This window comes from Mastigoproctus giganteus, chromosome 8, assembly GCF_048544385.1.
Source record: "Mastigoproctus giganteus isolate SK-2022 chromosome 8, ASM4854438v1, whole genome shotgun sequence".
Lineage (NCBI taxonomy): Eukaryota > Metazoa > Arthropoda > Arachnida > Uropygi > Thelyphonidae > Mastigoproctus > Mastigoproctus giganteus.
The window spans coordinates 129,274,535-129,296,788 of record NC_143582.1 but is presented as its reverse complement, the minus strand read 5'-3'; the positions used below and the strand labels follow the sequence as shown (position 1 = coordinate 129,296,788).

General features: G+C 36.7%; 1 protein-coding gene across 1 annotated transcript in view; it reads left to right on the top strand.

Moving 5' to 3' along the window:
- LOC150081819 (RIMS-binding protein 2-like) overlaps window positions 1-7,688 on the top strand; it is a 1,020,459-nt gene extending 1,012,771 nt beyond the window's left edge. The window contains exon 26 of the mRNA XM_090380329.1: window positions 7,474-7,688. Coding sequence (XP_090236455.1) covers window positions 7,474-7,688 — 215 coding nt within the window. The remainder of the gene's footprint in view (window positions 1-7,473) is intronic.
- The last annotated feature ends 14,566 nt before the right edge of the window (window positions 7,689-22,254 follow it).

Sequence of the window (22,254 nt, the reverse complement as noted above, 5' to 3'; positions counted from 1 at the left end):
CAAGTGCCTATGTCACAACAAACAGACTCAACATTGCATTGTCCACCAATGTCAACTGTGGATGCACTTCCTTAGATTTTATGTGTTTCTTAACTAACAGCATAACCCCTCCTCCCTTCCTGTTTTGTCTATCCTTTCTTGTACACATTGTACAGCAGGCCCCCGTTATAACGCGGTTCGCTTTACGCTGATTCGCTATAACGCTGTTCTTATATTATAACCCGTATCTGACTATAACGCTGTCAAAACTCACTGTAACGCTATTTTACTAGCATACAGATTTAATTTTTGGCAAATCCGTCTTCAGTCTGTTTTAAGCCTCTTTTTTTTTTTTTTTTTTTTTGGCAAAAGGAGAAAATAGCCACCATGAAATTAACTACAGTAATTATTTTTATAATTTCTACTCTATGTACAAAATTGAAACTTTCGATATGCTCTATTTTCTTGGTGTGGATAGTTTCAAGGGAGAAATTCTTTTTTAGTACACAAACTGAAAAAATTTACCATCCAGTGTCATATGCTGTTACGAAGTCTGTATTTTCTGTTCTGACCTGTAATAGAAAGATACTAAAAATAGATTTACTCCCTATCTCTTCTTTTGTTTTACTGTGGGAACTATAACTTGCGAAATGTTTTTCACACAATCAATCCCATGAGTGCTAAATGCGGTGCTGTTTCTTGTACAGTATTCTCTTGTCTTCTGAACTCCTCTGACCTTGTGATCACCCGAAGTACATAAAATTTATTTGTTTTACTGTTTTGGAAATTCCATAAACATTCTCCATGACTCACACCATAATTGATTACAGTACTTTTCGTGCAATAAACAACCATTTGATTTTACTGCACGGTAAAATCAAATGGTCAAACTTTTCAGATAAATAAAACATTTGTCACCGTCTTCAGCTCACTTGCCAGAGGAATTCTACATATCATTCAGTGCATACAGTGTTAGACATACAGACAGTTTACTGTACTCGAACATCGTATCGCAATCAGCGCAACGCAGTTACATTTGCAGAGAGTTATGGCGGATAAGAATGAAAAAGCAACAATGTCTGGACGCAGTGCAAAGATTGGAAAGGTAAGAAAAACATTGAGTTTGAAAATTAAATTAGACGTTTTGAAGAGAATTGATTCCGGTCAAAGACAACTGGATGTGTGCAATAATTTAGGACTGGCAGGTTCAACTGTAAGAACAATCATAAAAAATAAAGAATCAATTTTAGCAGCTGGAAAAACAGCTGTTCCCCTGCAGGCAACTAAATTGACTAGGGCTAGGCCGGCTATTATGATTGAAATGGAGAAACTTCTACATAATTTTATTGAAGACAACATTCAACGTAGAATTCCGTTAAGCTCGATTATTATTAAAGAAAAAGCGAAGAGCCTATATGAAGATTTGAAGGAAGCTCACCCCGAAAAAAATGTGGAACCATTTAACGCTAGTAAGGGCTGGTTTGATAGATTTAGAAAGCGCTATAACCTGCACAACGTTGCAATACAGGGAGAAGCTGCAAGTGCAGATCAACAAGGAGCCGAAAGTTTCAAAAAAGAATTTGTTAAAATTATTGAAGAGGGATGTTATACTGCTCAACAAGTTTTTAACATAGATGAAACAGGTCTTTTTTGGAAACGAATGCCTAAAAGAAGTTTCATATCGAAAGAAGAAAAAAACATGCCAGGCTTCAAAGCGGCGAAGGATCGGTTAACTTTGTTGTTGGGTGGTAACGCTGCTGGGGATTTTAAATTAAAACCCCTTTTAGTTTACCATTCCGAAAATCCAAGGGCTCTTAAAGGTTTAGCTAAATCAAACCTACCTGTAATCTGGAAGGCTAATAAAAAAGCTTGGGTAACCAGGCCGCTTTTCATTGATTGGTATGCTGAGTTCTTCTGTCCTGCAGTGGAAAAATATTGTGCAAAAAATAACATTGGTTATAAAGCAATTCTAATCATGGACAATGCGCCAGGACATCCAAGCAAAGAGAGCTTAGAAGACTTGAACAATCACATAAAAGTTTTTTACATGCCTCCAAACACTACGTCTCTGATCCAACCAATGGACCAAGGAGTAATTGCCACATTTAAAGCGTACTACATAAGGAACACCTTTTCCCAAGCTATTAAAGCCATCAACACTGAAAATGTACCGAGCTTAAAGGAGTTTTGGAAATCCTATAACATTAAAACCGCCATCTACAACATTTCAAGTGCCTGGGACGAAGTGACTCAGAAAACCATGAATGGAGTGTGGAGGAAAGTTTGGAAAAATTGCATAAAGCATTCCCAGGAACCTGATGATTCCGTTGAAAATGTTAAAACGCAAATTGTTGAGCTCGGAAAAGAAGCAGGATTACACGAAATTAACGAAGACATCGTACAAGAGATGATCGACAACGACAGGGATGGCCTCTCTAATGAAGAACTAATGGAGATGATAAAAGAACAACAGCTTGCTATTGAGGGAGATGATGACCAAGATACTGTAGATGAAGTCATTGACTGCAAAAGGACTTTGTGAAGCTTTTGAACACTTCGAAAAAATGTGTGATTATTTCCAGGAGAACGACCCTGACATGGAACGAAGTGCCAAGGTAATAAAAAATTTGAAGAAAGAAATGAATCCCTACATGATGTTGTACAATGAGAGGAAGAGGGCCAAAGCACAACCCAAAATCGACACATTTTTCAGTCCAAAAATACGAAAACTCGAGAGCACAGGGCCATCAAATTAATAAATTCATGATTTTCGTAAGTTAATAACCTCATAATTATATGTGTATATAATGTATAATATTTTATATGTACAAAGTTTTGAATATTAAATATTTTAATCGACATTGGTGCATATTTTCACTACCATTTATTATTGATTAGAAAATATCCTATGGAATAGACCGCAGCTCACAAATACATATGTTACCTTAGGAATACGGCGCTCGCTTAGCGCGGATTCACTTAGCGCTCTGTTTTTCAGGAACGAACTATCAGCGTTAAGCGGGGGTCACCTGTACTCCCCAAATTCCAATTCTGCACTGCTTATATCTGTGTGACACTACATCTCTGATATCCAAACAATATCCGCCTTTGATGTTTTGACCAACACTTTAAATTCATCAAATTTATTAACTATACTCCTAGCATTGGTGTACATGCACCTGTTTCTACTTATAGTTACCCTAACACAGCCCATGTGTTTACTTGTACTGTAATGACTCCCAGCAGTCTCTGAAATATCCTGCATCTTGTTTTCCAGGCTGCTGTTAATTCCAATAGAAGCAGTGCAAGAATCATTTTCAACTCTGCCAGCAGCTTCTGTTAATCTATTAGTCCATGTATCCCCCAAGCTAGCAGTTTTCCAACCCACCTAACGCTGCCTCGATAGCATCAGCAAATATTCTTGCATCCTTTCTATTTAAGTGTACCCCATCCCTGTAAAAGCAGTCTCTCCTGTCAACAAGCACAGACCAGGCTGAAAAAATTCTATCCCTTGAGCCTTGCATAATCTCTTGAGGGCCGAATTGATCGACAAGGCTCTCATCATATAGTCCTTCCTGTTGTGTCTGGGCAGAATTGCAGACACTTTCACATTCAACCCTAACTCATGATTTTTTTCAACATTGACCTGTACTTATTGAGTAAATCTACTGCTGATATATTATTCTTAATGTCACTAGTTTGAACGTGTAGAACGTGGTCACCTTTTGTGTCCTTAAAAGATGATATCTGTGTTACATATAAAATCAACTTTTGCCCCTAGCAGATATATACTGGTCCTGTTCCACCTATCCTTGCATAGTATATTCCCTGTCTCCCTGACAATAGAGTCACCAACAATAACTAGTCACCTTGTTGCAGGATACATCTGCAGAAATTTATAACAAGCTTCCATCTGTCATTGGAAGAACTAGACTACTTTGTAAAAGAAAATCCACACTTCCCAACAATATGGGAAGTGTGGGGTTTTTTTTTTTGTTTTTTTTCTGATGCTGTATAAGGTCACCTGCTTGTATCCTTCGCCACTATTAATACTAATGTAGAACATCACCAAAAAAGCATTTTAGGAATAAGTTTAATCACATGAGCAGGTTTAAGATACATCTCTTCAACTGAAATATTTAAGAAAAACAGGGTTCAAAATATTTTGCAACATAGGTACAGAGCTACAATTGTCTTCAGTATTAGCAGAGGCATATGATGCAAGAAAGCAAGCTTATATATATAGCATCAGCCAAAAAAAAAAAACATGTCCCATTTTTTCACTCCAAATATTTGACTAGTTCTGCCTTGAAATTAAGTTGTTGGCCTCCACTACAACAGATGGAAGTTTATTCCAACAATCAACCAATCAACCACCAGGGTTCACATCTGGTGAGTATGGGCTTGGCACACCCAGGGTCCTGAGCTGGATATCATCCTTCCTTCCTTCTCTCTCTCTCTCTCTCTCTCTCTCTCTCTCTCTCTCTCTCTCTTGATGATTCCCTTCTACTTCTGAATCTTGTTTTCTCTCTCAGGGCAATTCAGAATTTTTTTTTTTTTGCTGGTGCAGCATAAGCCTTAGGCTTCCTTGCACCATATAGCTAATAATAATAATAATAATAATAAAAGCAAATTTCCACACATCTACCTACAGTTGTCTTTCCTCAATTTGAATTTATGTCCCCTCAGGAGCGTAATCTGAGCAAGAGGAAGAATCCTATTAGCATTGTGCTTGCTCAAACCATTGAAGGCTTTATACACCTCAATTAGATCACCTTGCAGGTGCCTAGTCTCCAGAAGTTGGAATTTGCAGAACTTAAGCTGTACTTGGTAACACCAACCCTTTGTTTCACTCACTAAACTCGTTGCCTTTCTCTGTACTCGTTCCTGCAGCTCTATATCTTTCCTAAAATAAGGTCTCCAGACCTGTACACAGTACTAAAGGTGTGGCTTGACCATTGTCTTATACAAGGGGACAATCACTCCCTTATCCCTCCTAGCAAAATTCCTGTATATCACTGACAAGACACAATGAGCTACTCTTGCAGCCTGTCTGCACTGCTCAGAAAACTTCATATCTAGATGCACAATTGCCTGTTAATCTATTAGCTACTGCTAATGTGGCTACTGTTAATCTATTAGTCTGTGAATTCCGCCAAACTAACAGTTTTCCGACCCACCTAACGCTGCCCCAATAGCATCAGCAAATATTCTTGCACTCTTTCTATTTAAGTATATCCCATCCCATCTCTGTAGAAACAATTCCTCCTATTAACAAGCAGACCACACTGAGAATAATTCTACCCCCATATGTCTTCCACAATCTCTCCAGAGCCGAATTGATTGACAAGGCTCTAATCATGTACTCCCTCCTACCATTTCTGGGCAGAATTGCAGACACATTCAAATTTAATACTAACTCGCGACTTTTTTTCAACGTTGACCTGTACTTGTTAAGTAAATTTGCAGATCTCCTACTCTTAATGCCAACATGTACAATAGTATCACCCTTTTTGCTCTTAAAGATAATATCTGCTCTACAACGTCATCAACGTTTGCTCCTGGCAGACCTACCCTCATCCTATTCCACTTATCCTTTTTGAACAGTATATTTCCCGTCTCCCTGACAATAGAGTCACCAACAAGAACTAGCTCTTGTGGGACCAGCACATTTTGTCTTTAAGATTTCAGCTGTGTCGTCTGATGCACAAGAGTGAGCATCATTGCTCAGCTGCCCATTGAGTTGGGCAGCTGAAGGTTTGATGGGTCCCCATTTAAATCCTTCAATTGCATCTACCCTACTCTTCAAACTCTCATAGACGCTTATTAGTTAGCACCTAATTTATTCACATTCTGCACCTAGCACGCACAAAGACATCCTCTTTAGCTAGATCATGTCCTGTTCCAGAAAGGACTGCAAACATTTCAAAGTTGCACATTTGTTTAGGCTGTGATGCATTGGAGAATCACCTCTTTCGGTTCTCCCCCGAGCCACAGCACTCCAGCTACCTTGTGCCATTGCTTTGCTGCTCTAGTCTGGGGCATGATTTCCATTTTAATATGATCTAATTAATTAACAATGAAAATTAATAAGGTTAATAAATTTAATTGATTTACTATACTATACTTGACTATACAATACTACACTAAGCTAATGCCGTAATACATATTCCGCTATTTAGTTTTACGTATAGCATAAAACTTACGCTATATGTAAAGTCAAGTTCAAGATATATGTTATCAAGTTGCGCTATACCGTAATGATCAGAATGTTAAATTAGTTATATCCTTAGCTAAATACAAAAGATATATGCCCAAAATGTTGTTAAAACCTTCAAAATACTTATTTATTACAATTAAAATCCTACTATTCTTTAGCGCTACTGGTTACACTACGATATTCCATCCAAAACACCAATATGATGTATGAGTAGCAAGTTGTAACTTACAAAGTAACTAACTAAATTTAAAAAATATGCTAAGAATCGCTATTAGGCCTATTTAATCTATTTGTAAAATACAAATCAATACATTAACTAATCAAAAATATAATAAAATACAAAAAAAATATGCCCAAAAGCTGATTAAAACCTTCAAAATACTTATTTATTACAACTTACAACCTAATATTCTTCTGAGCTACTGATTATGCTATGATATACCTGTCAAAACACCAGCATGATATCGGTATGAGTGGTGAGTTATAACTTACAAAAACATTCTATTTGACTCTAGAGTGTACAAATTGCTTTAAACAAAAGTCCCTTTCTGAAACGGTTAAAAAAAAATCATCTGAAATCAAGTACTTTACATGATAAGCTTGATTCCCTTAGTCTCCTGTTAGTTGAGTCTTGATAGCCACTATGGATTGAGGAAATCTTAAATGATTTTTCATAAAAAAAAAAAAAGACAAGAAAAAATCATTTTAGTTAAAAGTTTTTACCTATTTTTTTTTATTTTAAAACTATCCTATATGTTTAATTTTAAAAGCCACTCTGTTACTAACAAGTATTTATACATATTAATATTAAATATTGTTTTATACTGATTTATAAAATATACATGAGCTTTGAATTTTGGGGTTAACTTTATTTTTCATAACCCCAACTAAATCATTTACAAATGGAGTGGAGATCTGAATCTGGGGGGCTAAATCAGGTCATTGAAATTATAAACCATACTCTTCAGCTCACTCTTCTGATTTAAAATTGCCAGGTAGCCAATTGTTTGGTATTGTTGTATATTTGAATCCCATACGAAATCTACAAAGTCTCTGGAAAAGCATAACTCATATTCCATTACAAGCATATCCACAAACACTCCCTGAGAGATGCTTTTAAATCTTGGGGAAAAAAACAAAAAAAAAAAAAAAAAAAAACAAAAGAGTAACTATTAAAAGAAGTTATTTTTAAAATTTAAAAACATATTTTAGTTTCCATATTATAAATATTTTTTCTTAAATGTTGTATTTTTTTTTCTCAAAACCATTTTCAGATTCATATGAAGAATTCTGCAATCCTAGAAGCAATGCCTATAATACTTGCTCATATTTACAAAAACAACTTAAGGATAGCAAGGAACAAATTTCCTGTGATTGGCAAGGGTGTGAGATAGGAAACAGTACAAAAGAATATCAGCTGCCAACTAAATCAGCTTATCCTGTGGGCAGAAGTATTCACAGAACACCACATACTGTTCAACGCTGGTAAAAGACCCCTTCTTTAAGTTGTGTGATTAACAATAAATCTAACGTTTTGGTAGTTCAATTGAAAAATCACTGTTAAAATGTTTTATAAATTCTATATAGTTCAAGATTGCCTTTCACCAAAGGTCATACAAAACACCTCTTTTTAAAAGATATGTCAGATCATTATATTAAAAAAAAAAACTTCAATGTTCCATTTAGTACTATATAAAAGTGTGATTTCAGAATGTTTTTATTTACCTCCAAAAATTATATTTAAAAAAGCAAAATAAACTCAGTAACATAGGCAGTTCAGAATCTAGAATACCTTAAAATCCAGCACATATTACAAAAAAAAAAAAAAAATCAACATTTCACAATCCAAAAATATTAAGAAAGTAATCTGGTACTCGTAACAGTGTTTGCATTGGTCTTTAGGGAACCATGCTAAAAACAGTAACATTTCTTTCTTTATAAGATGCCTGAAGGATTATTAGGATTATCTTGTCCTTTTTGCCACCAGCAGGATTTAAAATGCATAGGTAATGCAATGGTCTTAACATGTTAGCTGTGTCTGATACATATAATCATTAAATGGTACTACAAATGCCATAATGCAATAGTCATTCTTAGGTGATCAATATACAAGTGGTGAAAAAAATAAAGGCATATGAAATTAACTGTTCAATTCTGTTAGTACATTAATTGAACTCTGCTATTTGCTGCAAATGCGTTAATTCTCATATCAGAACAAACTTACCTTTGCAGTTGCCATTATGTTTCATTGCTTTCAAACAACACTATCTGATGAGAAACCTGTCTGGTTTCTCATCAGATAGTGTGTGGTCTCTAGTGACAACACATAAAGAAAACAATTGTAAAGAAGTTGTTAGGTGTTGGATGTGAGTTATCCTACAATGTTTATGAAATCGGAGTATAATAAAAAAACTCTCTCTCTCTCTCTCTCTCTCTTTGAAAGTAGTGAGTGCAATACCAGGGCAATTTATCACTAAGGCTAATCCATGCAGTTTAAATCCTGCTGCCTCTGAAAACAGGTGAAAAGACAAGATAGTCATTATGTTTTCATATGTTAATAAGTTCAGAACACCCCTCAACCCCTGATTTGAAAGAGTTTAGTGTATATTTTAAAGAATTTATCAAAAATGGCAATTTCACTATTGAAGATAAAATATACACAACTTCATTGAAAGTGAAAGCACAACTTCATTCCATATTTCATTCAGCAGTATGCATTAACAAAAATAAATTTTACTCCAAGAAAATTGAAAATTTTTTAATCTATTATGCTGTAATAGGCTAAGTAATGTAGTTACAAATCAATTTTAAGTTCATGTCTTATTTTGGTGATGTACTGGTTTTTTTTATAATTAAATGTAGAGATAATAGAAAAAAGAAATATAAGCATGCATCCTTTGCATAAGTAGCTATTTTTTGTTATACATGGTTGTAAATCATTTCTGTACTCTTATTATAAGATAATATTAAATGCATTAGAAATCCATATTGCACACTATTTGTTGATTCAGAGTTAATGCCTGAAACTTTCAGTAACTTCCTAAATAGACAAAGTTTTATTTGAACAGTTTTAGAAGTAAAGTTTTCTTGAAACTATATGTGCAAAAGATCTGTCTTCCACTTCGTCATGCAATAATCATGTTTCTTACCTGCTGAAATTAGACACTCTTTGTTTAATTATTGTACAAAATGTTCTTTTTGTCTGTTAGTATTGATGATTTGATTATTACTTGTTTTGATTATTACTATTATTTTTTTGTTTATTCATGTGCAAACAAATATATTTGCACATGTATAAAGTTTACATGGAGAGGAGAATATAATACTTATTAAAATCATATTTAATACATATTACAATCTACTAGTAAAAGATCAAGTATTGGTATACTTTCAACAAAATAAAAAAAAAACCTACAAAGTTGGGACCACCAATTAATTTCAGAAAATTAATGCTACTCTGAATTATGTTTTTTTTTTTTGTTTTTTTTTTTGTCAGGCACTATTGCCGCCTCCAGTGACAGTGGAAAATTACTATGTTTATCCAATTATCACGCTAAATTTACTAATAGCAATGTATTCAAATAACATCACCAAGAATCAATAATCCAAGCAGTATGCAGAAGAAAATTTTTGACTGAAAATGTAGGGGTCATATTACATTACATATGTAATATATAACCCCTCCAAGTTCATTGGCCTGATGCAGCCAATAAATTTTAAAAAAACACGGGGCCCTGCTTCAAAGTAAATCATCAAATAGTTTCGGAAAATAATGTTTCCCTGTGATATGTTTTTCTGCTACTTTCCCTCCAGTGATCTTTAGAAACAACAGTTGATCCACATTGACTTAATGTTACTAAAATGATTTTTAATTCAATAACATCGCCAAGAAAGTGACTCTGTTATTCATTAAAAGTTGAAAACATTGCCATGACTAGTTTTGGAACTATTTGATTCCATCACCAGACAACAGTGCCTTTGACTTTTTAGTAAACAATGGATTTGCCTTCTTAATGATGTTATTTGATTAAAAATTATATTAGTAACTTTAGGTTGACCTGTATATAAACTCAGTCATCCTTGGAGGTTGGAGAAAGTAAACCCAAGCTCTGTCACTGTGAACTAGAGAGACAGTAGTGGCTTCCAACAGTGAAGATGGAAAAACAAAATGCAGTGTAGCATTACTTTCTAATACTATTGCAATATCTGCATTGACATAGTACCTTTCTTCTTTACTAATTTGTTGAACTAGGCAAACACAGCCCACTAATATGGATTATATCATGCAGATAATGAAAGTTACCATTTCACTTGAAATTTTTCTTCTGCACACCACTGGCTGCTACTTATAGTTTACATTTGATACATTTATTCACACTTGACAAAAGGTGGCTAATTCAGGCTACCAGTTTTCTGAGTAGTTCCATTCATAATGACAATGGAGCCAAATACACAGTATGTATAAAAGAATCAGGGAATTAAAGCATGTGTATGTTGACATACATGCATACCTAATGATATATTTGAAACATGAATTCAGATCAAAAAAGTTAAAGAACTGAACTAATATTTGAGAAATGATGAACCTTACCAGCTATGCTGATAGATCTTCTTTGAAGAAGTCTCCCAACATTTGCTTCTGCAACTTCTCTAAGTATTCCTGATAGACTTTTTTTTTTTTTTTGGAATGTTAATAATTCCTGTGCCATGTTCTGAATAATTTCTGCAGTGGTGCCTAATCTGTCACCTTTCAAATGAGTTTTAAGCTTAAGGGAAAAAAAAAAATAAAAAAAAAAAAAAACACAGGGAGCTAAATCTGTTATGGTAGAAGGGGTCCAGTGGTAGAGTGCTACACCAAAAATTCTTTTTTGAATGGAAATAAGTCTGCAGAGATGTTATCACGATGGAAGTTCCAATTCCTTAAAGCCCAAATTTCAAGCCATTTTCTCTGAACATCATTGCACAGTTTTCATAGAACTGTTTTGTAGTATCCCTGGTTTACTGTTTGACTGTATGAGACAAATTCATAATGATTAATGACCTGTGAATCAAAAATAATAATAAGCACAATTTTCACAGTTGATCAAGATTATGTTGCTTTATTAGACCTTGGAGAAAAGTGGAAGTTTTCTGTTGGCAGGACTGAACCTTTGTTTCTCGAGCATAACTATACACCAATGATTCATCACCAGTAATGATGAAAGAAACAAAGTGTGTGGCAAAAGCAACACGTTGACAAAGTTCCTGATATGAGAAGTACTCGCCAATCTCTTGGTAACTGTCATTCGGTTATATGAGGCAACGCACCGCATTTTCAAATCTTGTGTGTTAAAATTAATTAACATATCTGTTGCACATTTCCATAATTTGAAACAAATTTCAATGTAAATTTACTGCTCAGTAAAATCATTAAATTTAAAATGCAGTGAAACATGTAAAACACCTTCCATACAACACATGCTAATTCAGCCAAGGCACAGGCAATTCGTGTATTACTATGAATATGATGTGACAAGTTGCATGTAATTACAATGCTGCAATTTCAAGCTACAAAGTGACTTTGCTAGAACTTGATAAGCTAAATCATTTCTTTATTTATGGCATTACTAAAATCCTATTATACAGTCCATAGTAAAGAAAGTACTTTACCAGATAAAGGAGAGTGATGTTTTTTTCCCTACTCTTAATACTAATCCACTACCTTTTTTCATCATGGAACAAGTAAATACATGGGCTGTGTTGGGATGAGTAAGAACAAGTGCATGTATACTTGCATGTACACCAATGTGAGAAGTATAGTAAATAAAATTGATGAATTTGAAGAGCTGATCAAGACATCAAAGGCAGATATTGTTGGGATATCAGAGACATGATGTCGCACAGATATAAGCAGTGCAGAATTGTAATTTGGGGAGTACAATGTGTACAGAAAGAACAGACAGGGTAGGAAGGGAGGATGGGTTATGCTGTTAGTTAAGAAACACATAAAATCTAAGGGAGTGCATCCAGTTGACACAGATGGACAGTGCAGTGTGCAGAGAAATAGAAAGGGCCAGTAAATCGGAATGTCTTGTAATGGGGGATTTTAACTTTCCAGATATTGACTGGAACATGTGGGTTGGTCACTCACACGCTAGCAAGACTTTTGTAAATTTACCTAAGGATTGTTTTCTACAGCAACATGTTTGAGGGGCAAACAGAGGGAGTAATACCCTTGATCTGATTATCAGCAGTGATGATGCATTCATCAGGAATTTGCAGATAAACGAACTACTAGGTGACAGTGATCAGTGTACTGATGTGGGATTTACTTAAAGATGTAACTACGAAGGATAAAGGGAAGGGTTTTTGTTTTCATAAAAGTGAATACAGAGGTCTCAGACAGTTTTTAAATTCTATAGAATGGAATCAACTCCATGATGTTACCAATGGTGAATTCTAAATGGGAAACCTTCAGGGACTTAACATTGGAGGCTACTAGGCTTTTCATACCAACTAAGAAATACTGTTCAAGGTTCAGGCCTAAATGGTTGTCGGATGAATTAATGAGGCTTTTGACAGAGAAAAAGAATGTATGGGATGCATATAATGTATCAGGTGACACAGAAGCCTACGACAGATATAAGCTAGTCTGCAATCAAGTCACAAAGGGGGTTAGGCAGGTGAAGGCAGATTACGAGAAACCTTTGGCAAAAGATGCAAAGAAAAACAGCAAAGAGTTCTTTACTTATGTAAACTCTAGAAGGAAGGGGATGAATCAGATTGGTACACTTAACATAGCTGGTTCGACTATTGATGATCCTGCTCAAGTAGCTGATAAATCGAATGAGTATTTTGCATCTACATTCACACATGAGGAGTTATTCAATGAGGGGAGTGAGAGAAATTTATCAGACTCTAACAGGGAGCTAAGTGATTTTGTAATAACTCAGAGCAAAGGCAAAGTGGAGGAGAAATTGTTGAAGTTAAACATAAGGAAGACACCTGAGGTGGATGGGATCTATCCAGTTATATTAAAGGAGGCAGAAAAGGAAGTAAGCAAACCCTTAGCCATAATTATTAGAGCTTCCTTGGATTCAGGGGAGGTCCCCATGGACTGGAGATGTGCAAATGTATTCCCAATTCACAAAGGGGGTTCAAAAGGTGACACAAATAATTATAGACCTGTTAGTTTAACTTCTGTTCCGGGGAAAATAATGACGTCACTGGTTAAAGAAGTGATACAGGATCACCTAGACAAGACAGCAGCAATAATTCAGACACAGCATGGGTTTGTTAAGGGAAGTCTTGTCTGACCAATTTGATTGGATATTATGATGTGGTCACAAAGGAACTGGATGCTAAAATTAATTTTGATATCCTATACTTGGATTTCAGGAAAGCTTTTGATACTGTTACACATGGAAAACTGCTGTACAAATTGGAGAGTATGGCATTAAGGGCAAGTTACTGCAATGGATAAAGGAATGGTTGAGTGGGAGATGGCAGAGGGTGGTAATCAATGGACACTGCTCTACGTGGACTAATGTTATTAGCAGAGTCCCCCAGAGATCAGTGCTAAGCCCATTGTTGTTTTGTATATTTATCAATGATATCAATGAAGGTATATCAGGCTTAATGTCCAAGTTTGCAGATGATACAAACATTTGCATAGTTGTTAATGACACTAAAACAATATGCTACTGCAAGGATCTAGAAACGTTAGGCAGGTGGGCTGAGAAGTGTCAACTGAAGTTTAAATTGACAAATGCAAAGCACTGTATATGGGTAGTAGTAAACCAAGAGAAACATTCCAACTCTGTGGTACTACACTCAGCGAGATGGAGAATGAAAAAGACCTGGGAGTAATTTTTGTGCAGTCAGATATGAAGTTCTCTGAGCAGTGGAGACAGGCTGCCAGAGCAGGTCATGGAGTTTTGTGAATGATATATTGGAATTTCGCTAGCAGAGACAAGGAAGTGATTATCCCTTGTATAAGGCAATAATCAGGCCACACTTTGAGTACTGTATACAGGTCTGGAGTCCTCATTTCAGGAAGGATGTAGAGTTGCTAGAATGAGTACAGAGAAGGGCAACAAGACTGGTGAGTGGAACTTATGAAGTGCTTATGATAAAAGGCTTAAGTTCTGCAAGTTGCAGCATCTGGAGACTAGGCACCTGCAAGGCAATCTGATTGAGGTATACAAGGCCTTGAATGGTGGGAGCAGGCTCAATGCTGACAGGATACTTCCACTTGCTCAGACTAAGCACCGGCATAGGTTAAAATTGAAGAAAGACAGTTGTAGAATAGATGTGCGGAAGTGTGTCTTTAGCCAACAGGTAGTTGATCGCTGGAACAGACTTCCATCTGTTGTTGTGGAAGTTGATAGCTTAAATAAATTTAAGGCTGAACTAGACAAACATTTGGAGTGACCGGATGGGTGAAATGGGAAGGTTTCTTTTTTTTTTTTTGGCTGATTTTGTATATTGTTATTTGGTTTTTTAAGAATATTAGCAACTAAGGCGATATTGCTCTGTGGTCACGGGCTCGAACCCCGGTCTAATCAAGAAGCGTGTGCTACGCACTGCTGCTCCTGCCCACCTGGCTATGGAGGCACCAATTTTGTATAAGCTTGCTTTCTTGCATCATATACCTCAACTAATGCTAATGCTTTTGGTTACAAGGTTGCATTCCTTGTGTCTCTACTTTGTGGGACTGGTAACCTGGAGGGGAGAACTTCTTCCTTCCACGACAAAATGGAGCAAAGAGATCCCACTTCCCAGAAAACTACTGGGTTCACAGACCTGAATGTAACAGGTTGTAAACATGAAGAGCCTGGCTGTATGTCAGCAAACGTCAAAAGATTGACATAGACAGAATCTACAATCCAACGTTCCTCATCTTTCATTCAACATACAATCAACCTATTGGAAAATAGGTGTGAAAGTGCAATAGGAACTCCAAAGACAGTTCGTCGGCTGAGATTGGGAGACTTACTAGTCAAAGTTGCCACTGCTCAACAGTTGGAGAATTTACAAAAACACAACTTTCAGTGGAACATCTGTCACTGTCCCCCCCCCCCCCCCCCACCCACACACACACATGCCTCTCTAGCACTTTCTAGGCATTTTACATCAAAAGGTATCATTACTGAATGGGAATATTTACTTTAGTTCATCAATTTCAGATGAACTAAAGTAAATATTCCATGATCAGGGAGTAATTAACATGAGAAGAATAATGAGAAAGCAAGAAGGTACTTAGTTCCTACAGAGAATATTGTGTTAAACCCCTTACATTTCTACAAGTGCCAGGTTTGGACATTAGCAAGCAGTCTGCAGGGGAACTGCCACTTACACCACATGGGGACCTAATGCACACAACAAATCTAACTGCACAGCCACAACACCCAAATGTCTGAACCGCAGACAAGAACAGCCTGTATATTCCAAGGAGTGTTCCCTCTGGAAACAAGGGGAAAAAAAGGTACAATAATTTAAAACTAAACATAATGTAACTTATCAAGAAGCCAAAAAATACCACAGACAAACAAACTTATGCTCAGGCATCTATCAAAAAGCTGTTGATTGCCACCCAAACAGAAGGAACCATCCCACCCAGCAAATCTCTAGCTCGGTGGGCAAGGTCAATATTGGTCACCATTCCAATAAACTAAACTCCGTGTAAACCCAGTAAAGCAGTAAATACACCGATAACCATAAAACCAACTGCTGTCCCCCAGATGGATACTGGTATACACCTGTAGTCCCTGACACAAACCAAACATCAGACAGCATGGACCTTGAAGACAAATCAAACAAAGATGACCAGATTGTCAAACTGTTTACCTCTTCAATAATCAAAAAGATTGTTGAAGAGGAAATGGCCACTGGAAAAACCTTACTTCCTAAAAAAAGGGGCAACGCAGAACTGAACAACAGAAATCTACAGCCTGATGAAAACAAACCAAGGGTTCCTCTAAATCTCAGCCTAAATAATGCATACCCTGCAATAGAATTGTAGGGGTTACCATGCCACCTTAACTGATGTCTGAGGTCTTGCACACTATGGTCAATGCCTTCTGCCTGCAAGAAACTAACCTGACTCCATAGGTAGCCGAACCACTCCGCATCCCCTACCTTTCCAACCACATTACATAATGGTGCTTTGACAGAGCTGACTTGAATCGATATAAACAGCAGACTGTACTGGATGAACAGCAGATCCAAGATTCCTCCATAAATATAGCAATCCCAAAAAAAAAATCCATTAAAATTCATACACATCCATAAATATGGTGGGATGATGACTGCACTAAAGCAAAAAAAGAAAAGAATAGAGCACGGAACATCTTCGGGAAGTTCCCAACAACTGCAAATTTTATATGCTTCAAAAATTCTAGAGCAAAAGCGCAAGAGCGAGAGGCAATGAGGTGTTTCACTTCCTGAATAACATGGATTTCAAATACGTAGACAATATGGGATAAAATACATATTGGCAGGAAATAACAAATGTATTAAGTGAAACTTTTGCAAAAAATTTCACCTCATACTCACTTCAATTCCAGAAGCAAAAATCCCAACATGAAAAATGTTACCTCAACTTTGAAACAGCACACAGCACTTTATACAACCTCCCATTTTCACTGGCAGAATTGTATCAAGCTCTATCTACCACCAAGTGTAGCAGGACCTGATGGAATTCAATGCTCAACATACTGTTATTGTTCTATAATACGATACTTGCAGGAATATGGTGCCATGCTATTATTCTGGTCTTTCCAAACCTGAAACCAATCCACAGAACAACCAACCCATAGCCCTGAATAGCTGTATGAGCAAGGTCATTGAAAAAAATTATCAGTGCCCGATTGACCTGTTTCCAATCACAACATTACCTCCTCAATCCCATGCATTGTGGTTTTCATGAAGATAGATTGATCCGTGACTTGCTAGTTGAATCAGAAATAAAAATCCACAATGCTTTTTTCCAAAAAAAAAGGTCATGTTATGGGTACTATCTGACATCAAAAAAGTCTCTGAAACCATAGAGATATGAATATTGCAGGACTTTTATACGATTTAGGATTGTGGAGAAATCTCCCAATGTTCATCAAAAAAACTTTCTGCGCAAACAGACTTTTCAGGTTTGACTTCATAACCATCTATCTCATGGAAGAGGTCCCACAGAGATCAGTACTTAGTGCCACTTGATTTATCGGCGCCTCCATAGCCAGGTGGACAGGAGCAGCAGTGCGTAGCACACGCTTCTTGATTAGACCGGGGTTCGAGCCCATGACCACTAAAAGCCAAATAACAAACAAACTTGATTTATCATAAAAATAAATTCTATAACACAGAACCTACCTAAAACAGTATCTACCACTCTCTCTCTCTCTCTGCAGATGAACTCAGTATCTCCTGCCATTCCTCCAATATGCCAGTGGTAGAAAGATACTTACAAGGTGCAATCAACAAAATTGCTACATAGACTAAAAAAAAAAAAAAATGGCTTTCACCTCCCATCTCAAAAGACCACTGGGATACACTTTTTTAGGAAATGTAATCTACCTCCAGACCTAGAACTCTGACTGGACAATCAAGTGATTCCTAGTTTCTAGCATTCACTTGTGTAACATTTGATAAAAAAATTTACTTTCCTCGAGAATATAAAAAACCTTGGCATACCATGCCAAGGTTTTTTATATTATATTTATATACCATGCCTGAAAAAATTAAACATCTTAAGAGTGCTATCTGCTACAACATGGGGAGCCGACCAATTTACACTACTGCATATATACTACTTGCTAATACAATCACAACTAGATTATGGCTCTGTAGTCTACAGCTCTGCTAGACCAAGCGCCTTGCAATGGCTTGATCCCATATATCAGTGGCCTTTGGCTTGCACCTGGCGCATACTGTACATCACCGATCCAAAGTCTCTTTGCTGAAGCTAATGAACCTCCCTTACATTTATGCAAAGAAACCCTTTTAGTAAGCTATGCATCAAAACTCAAAGGACAACTAAATCACCTAACTTGGAAACTACCTTTCTCACCAAAATGGGAAAACCTTTACAGAGCCTACCCATCAACAGGGATATGCCTTCATTCTAAATTTTCTGATTGGCAACTCAACTTAAATGATATACAACCTACTGTCCCTTGTACAGTGTCTCCCTAGATCGTACCATATACCAGCATATGATTTATCACTCTTACTATATGATTTATCACTCTTAACATGGGAAAAAAATTCTCACTCCTGACAGAACATATTATAATTGCAATCATTACATCTGCAAATTTACATCTGCAGGTAAACACCTGTCCATGAATATGTGCCATCATTGGTGCAACTACAATTTTTGAACAAAATCAACTTTTGAAAGTCAAAAGTTCACATAACTGCCAACTGTTATCTTTCAAAAAAAAAAAAAAAAAAATTGAGATCAGACATTTTTAAATAGGAGAAAAACAGGAAGTTTTTAGCATTGTCATTAGTAGAGGTATATGATACAAGAAAACAAGCTTATACATTAGCCAAAAAAAACCCCTTCCCATTTCACCCATCAATTTGCTCCAAATGTTCTAGTTCTGCCTTGAATTTATTTAAGCTGCCAACTTCTACGATAGATGGAAATTTCTTCTAGCAATAAACTACCCTCTGGCTAAAAACAAATTTCTACACACCTATTCTTCAACTGTCTTTCCTCAATTTGAATTTATGTCCCCTCAGGTGATTTATCTGGGCAAGAGAAAGAATCCCATCAGCATTGAGCTTGATCAATCCATTCATGACCTTATACACTTAAATCATTAGCATTAGCATTAGTAGAGGCATACGATGCAAGAAAGCAAGCTAATGCAGCATCAGCCAAAAAAAAAAAAAAAAATCTCCCATTTCAAAAAAATCTCCATTCGTTCCAAATGCCTGACCAGCTCAGGATTAAATTTATTTAGGCTATCAGCTTCCACAACAAAAGATGGAAGTCTGTTCCACCAAACAACTACCTGCTGGCTAAAGGCAAATTTCCACAAATCTATTCTACAACTATCTTTCCTCAATTTCAAACTGTGTCCCCCCCCAGGTTCTAAGTCTGAGAAAGAGCAAGAATCTTATCAGCATTCATCTTGCTCAACCCATTCAAGGCCTTATACACCTCAATCAGATCACCTTGCAGGTGCCTACTCTCCAGGCGCTGCAATTTGTAGAACTTGGTAAAGCACCTCTTTGTCCCCATCACCAATCTTGTTGCCCCTCTTTATACTCATTCTAGCAACTCTACATCCGTCCTAAAATGAGGCCTCCAGACCTGTACACAGGTCTGGAGGCCTCATTTTAGGACAGTTGTACACAGTACTCCAGGTGTAGCCTGACCATTGCCTTGTATAACGTGATAATCACCTTCCTGTCCCTGCTAGCAAAATTCCTATATATATCATTGACAAGACTCCATGACCTGCCCTGACAGCCCATCTGCACTGTTCAGCGAACTTCATATTTGACCGCACAATTACCCCAGGTTTTTTTCATTTTGCACTTCTCTGAGTGTAGTAGCACACAGTTGGTAAGTTTCTCTTCGGTTATTGTTACCCATCTGCACTACTTTGCATTTGTCAATGTTAAACTTCAGTTGCCACTTCTCAGCCCATTTTCCCAATCTATCTAGATCCAGTTGGAGTAGCATACTGTCTTTAATGTCATTAATAATCCTGTCAACCTTTGTATCTGCAAACTTGGACATTAAACCCAATATACCTTCATCAATATCATCGATAAATATACAAAACAATAATGGGCCCAACACTGAATGCTGGGGAACTCCACTAATAACATTTGTCCACGAAGAGCAGCATCCATTGATTAACACTCTCTGTCGTCTCCCTCAACCATTCCTTTATCCATTGTAGCAACTTAACCTTAATGCCATATCTCTCAAATTTGTACAGCAGTCTTTCATGTGGAACAGTATCAAAAGCTTTCCTGAAATCCAAGTATATGATATCAAAATTATTTTTTTGCATCCAGTTACTTTGTGACCACATTGTAGTATCCAATCAAATTGGTCAGACAAGACCTCCCTTTAACAAACCCATGCTGTGTCTTAACTATTACTGCAGTCTTGTCTAGCTGATCCTACAATGCTTCTTTAACCAGTGATTCCATTATTTAGACCGGAACACAAGTTAAACTAACAGGTCTGTAGTTATCGTGTCACCTTTTGAACCCCCTTTGTGAATTGGTGATACATTTGCACACCTCCAGTCAATGGGGACCTCCCTTGAGTCCAAGGAAGCTCTCATAATTATGGGTAACGGTTTGCTTACTTCCTTTGCTGCCTCCTTTAATATAACTGGACAGATTCCATCCACTGCAGGTGCCTTTTTTTATGTTTAACTTCAACAATTTCTCCTCTACTTTGCTCTCTGTTATTACAAAATCATTTAGCTCCCCATTAGAGTTTGATAAATTTCTGGCATTCACCTCCTTGAATAACTTCTCATGTGTGAATGTAGATGCAAAATACTCATTCGGTTTATCAGCTACTTGAGCAGGATCATCAATAGTCGAACTATCTATGTTAAATGTACCAATCTGATTCATCCCCTTCCTTCTAGAGTTTACATAAGTAAAGAACTCTTTGCTGTTTTTCTTTGCATCTTTTGCCAAAGGTTTCTCGTAATCTGCCTTCACCTGCCTAACCCCCCTTTGTGACTTGATTGCAGACTAGCTTATATCTGTCATAGGCGTCTGTGTCACCTGATACATTATATGCATCCCATACATTCTTTTTCTCTGCCACAAGCCTCATTAATTCATCTGACATCCATTTAGGCTTAAACCTTGAACAGTATTTCTTATTTGGAATGAAAAGCCTAGTCTCCAAAATTAAATCCCTGAAGGTTTCCCATTTAGAATTCAACGTTGGTAACATCCTCAGTTGATCCCACTGTACAGAATTTAAAAACTGTCTGTATTCACCTTTATGAAAGCAAAAGCCCTTCCCTTTAGCCTTGATGGTAGTTACATCTTTAAGTAATTACCACATCAGTACATTGTGATCACTGTCACCCAGTGGTTCCTTTATCTGCAAATTCTTAATGCATGAATAATCACTGCTGATAATCAGATCAAGAGTATTACTCCCTCTGGTTGCTTCTCGAATATGTTGCTGTAGAAAATGGTTATCCAATAAATCCACAAAACTCTTGCTAGTGTGCGAGTGACCAACCCACAAATTTCAGTCAATATCTGGAAAGTTAAAAATCTCCCATTATAAGACATTCTGATTTACTGGGCCACTCTATTTCTCTTCACAATTGCTCGTTATACTCATCAGATTCATTAGGCCCATAACACACACCTACTCTCATTTTTCCTTTTCCAGTGCTTATTTCACTCCAGACTCAACACTGCATTGTCCATCAACATCAATTGGATGCACTTCCTCAGATTTTATGTGTTTCTTAACTAACAGCATAACCCCTCCTCCCTTCCTGTCATGTTTATCCTTTCTGTACACATTGTACTCCCCAAATTCCAATTCTGCACTGCTTAATCAGTTCACCTCGCAGATGCCTAGTCTCCAGATGCTGTAAATTGCAGAACTTAAACCTTTCTTCTTAAGAGTAACCCTTTCTTCCATTTACCAATCTCAATGCCCTTCTCTGTACTCTTTCCAGCAGCTCTACATCCCTCCTAAAATGAGGCCTCTAGACCTTATACAGTACTCAATGTGTGGTCTGACCATTACAGCAGACCCTCGTTATAACGCAGTTCGCTTTATGCTGATTCACTATAACTCTATTCTTATGCTATAATCTGTATCTCACTATAACGCTGTCACAAATCACTATAATGCTCTTTTACAGATTGCATTTTTGACACATTTAACAAAATCGTTTCATTTGATGGAGTCGCTAGCTTGAAAATGAACAACAAAATAGCATTAAAACGTGTCTCACGGTGACTTGAGAAATTTTCCCATGCTCAGCGAAATTTTCTTGCACGCTAATTTAATTGCAGTACAGTGACTTGTTACGTAGTTCCGAGATAAACATTTTAAA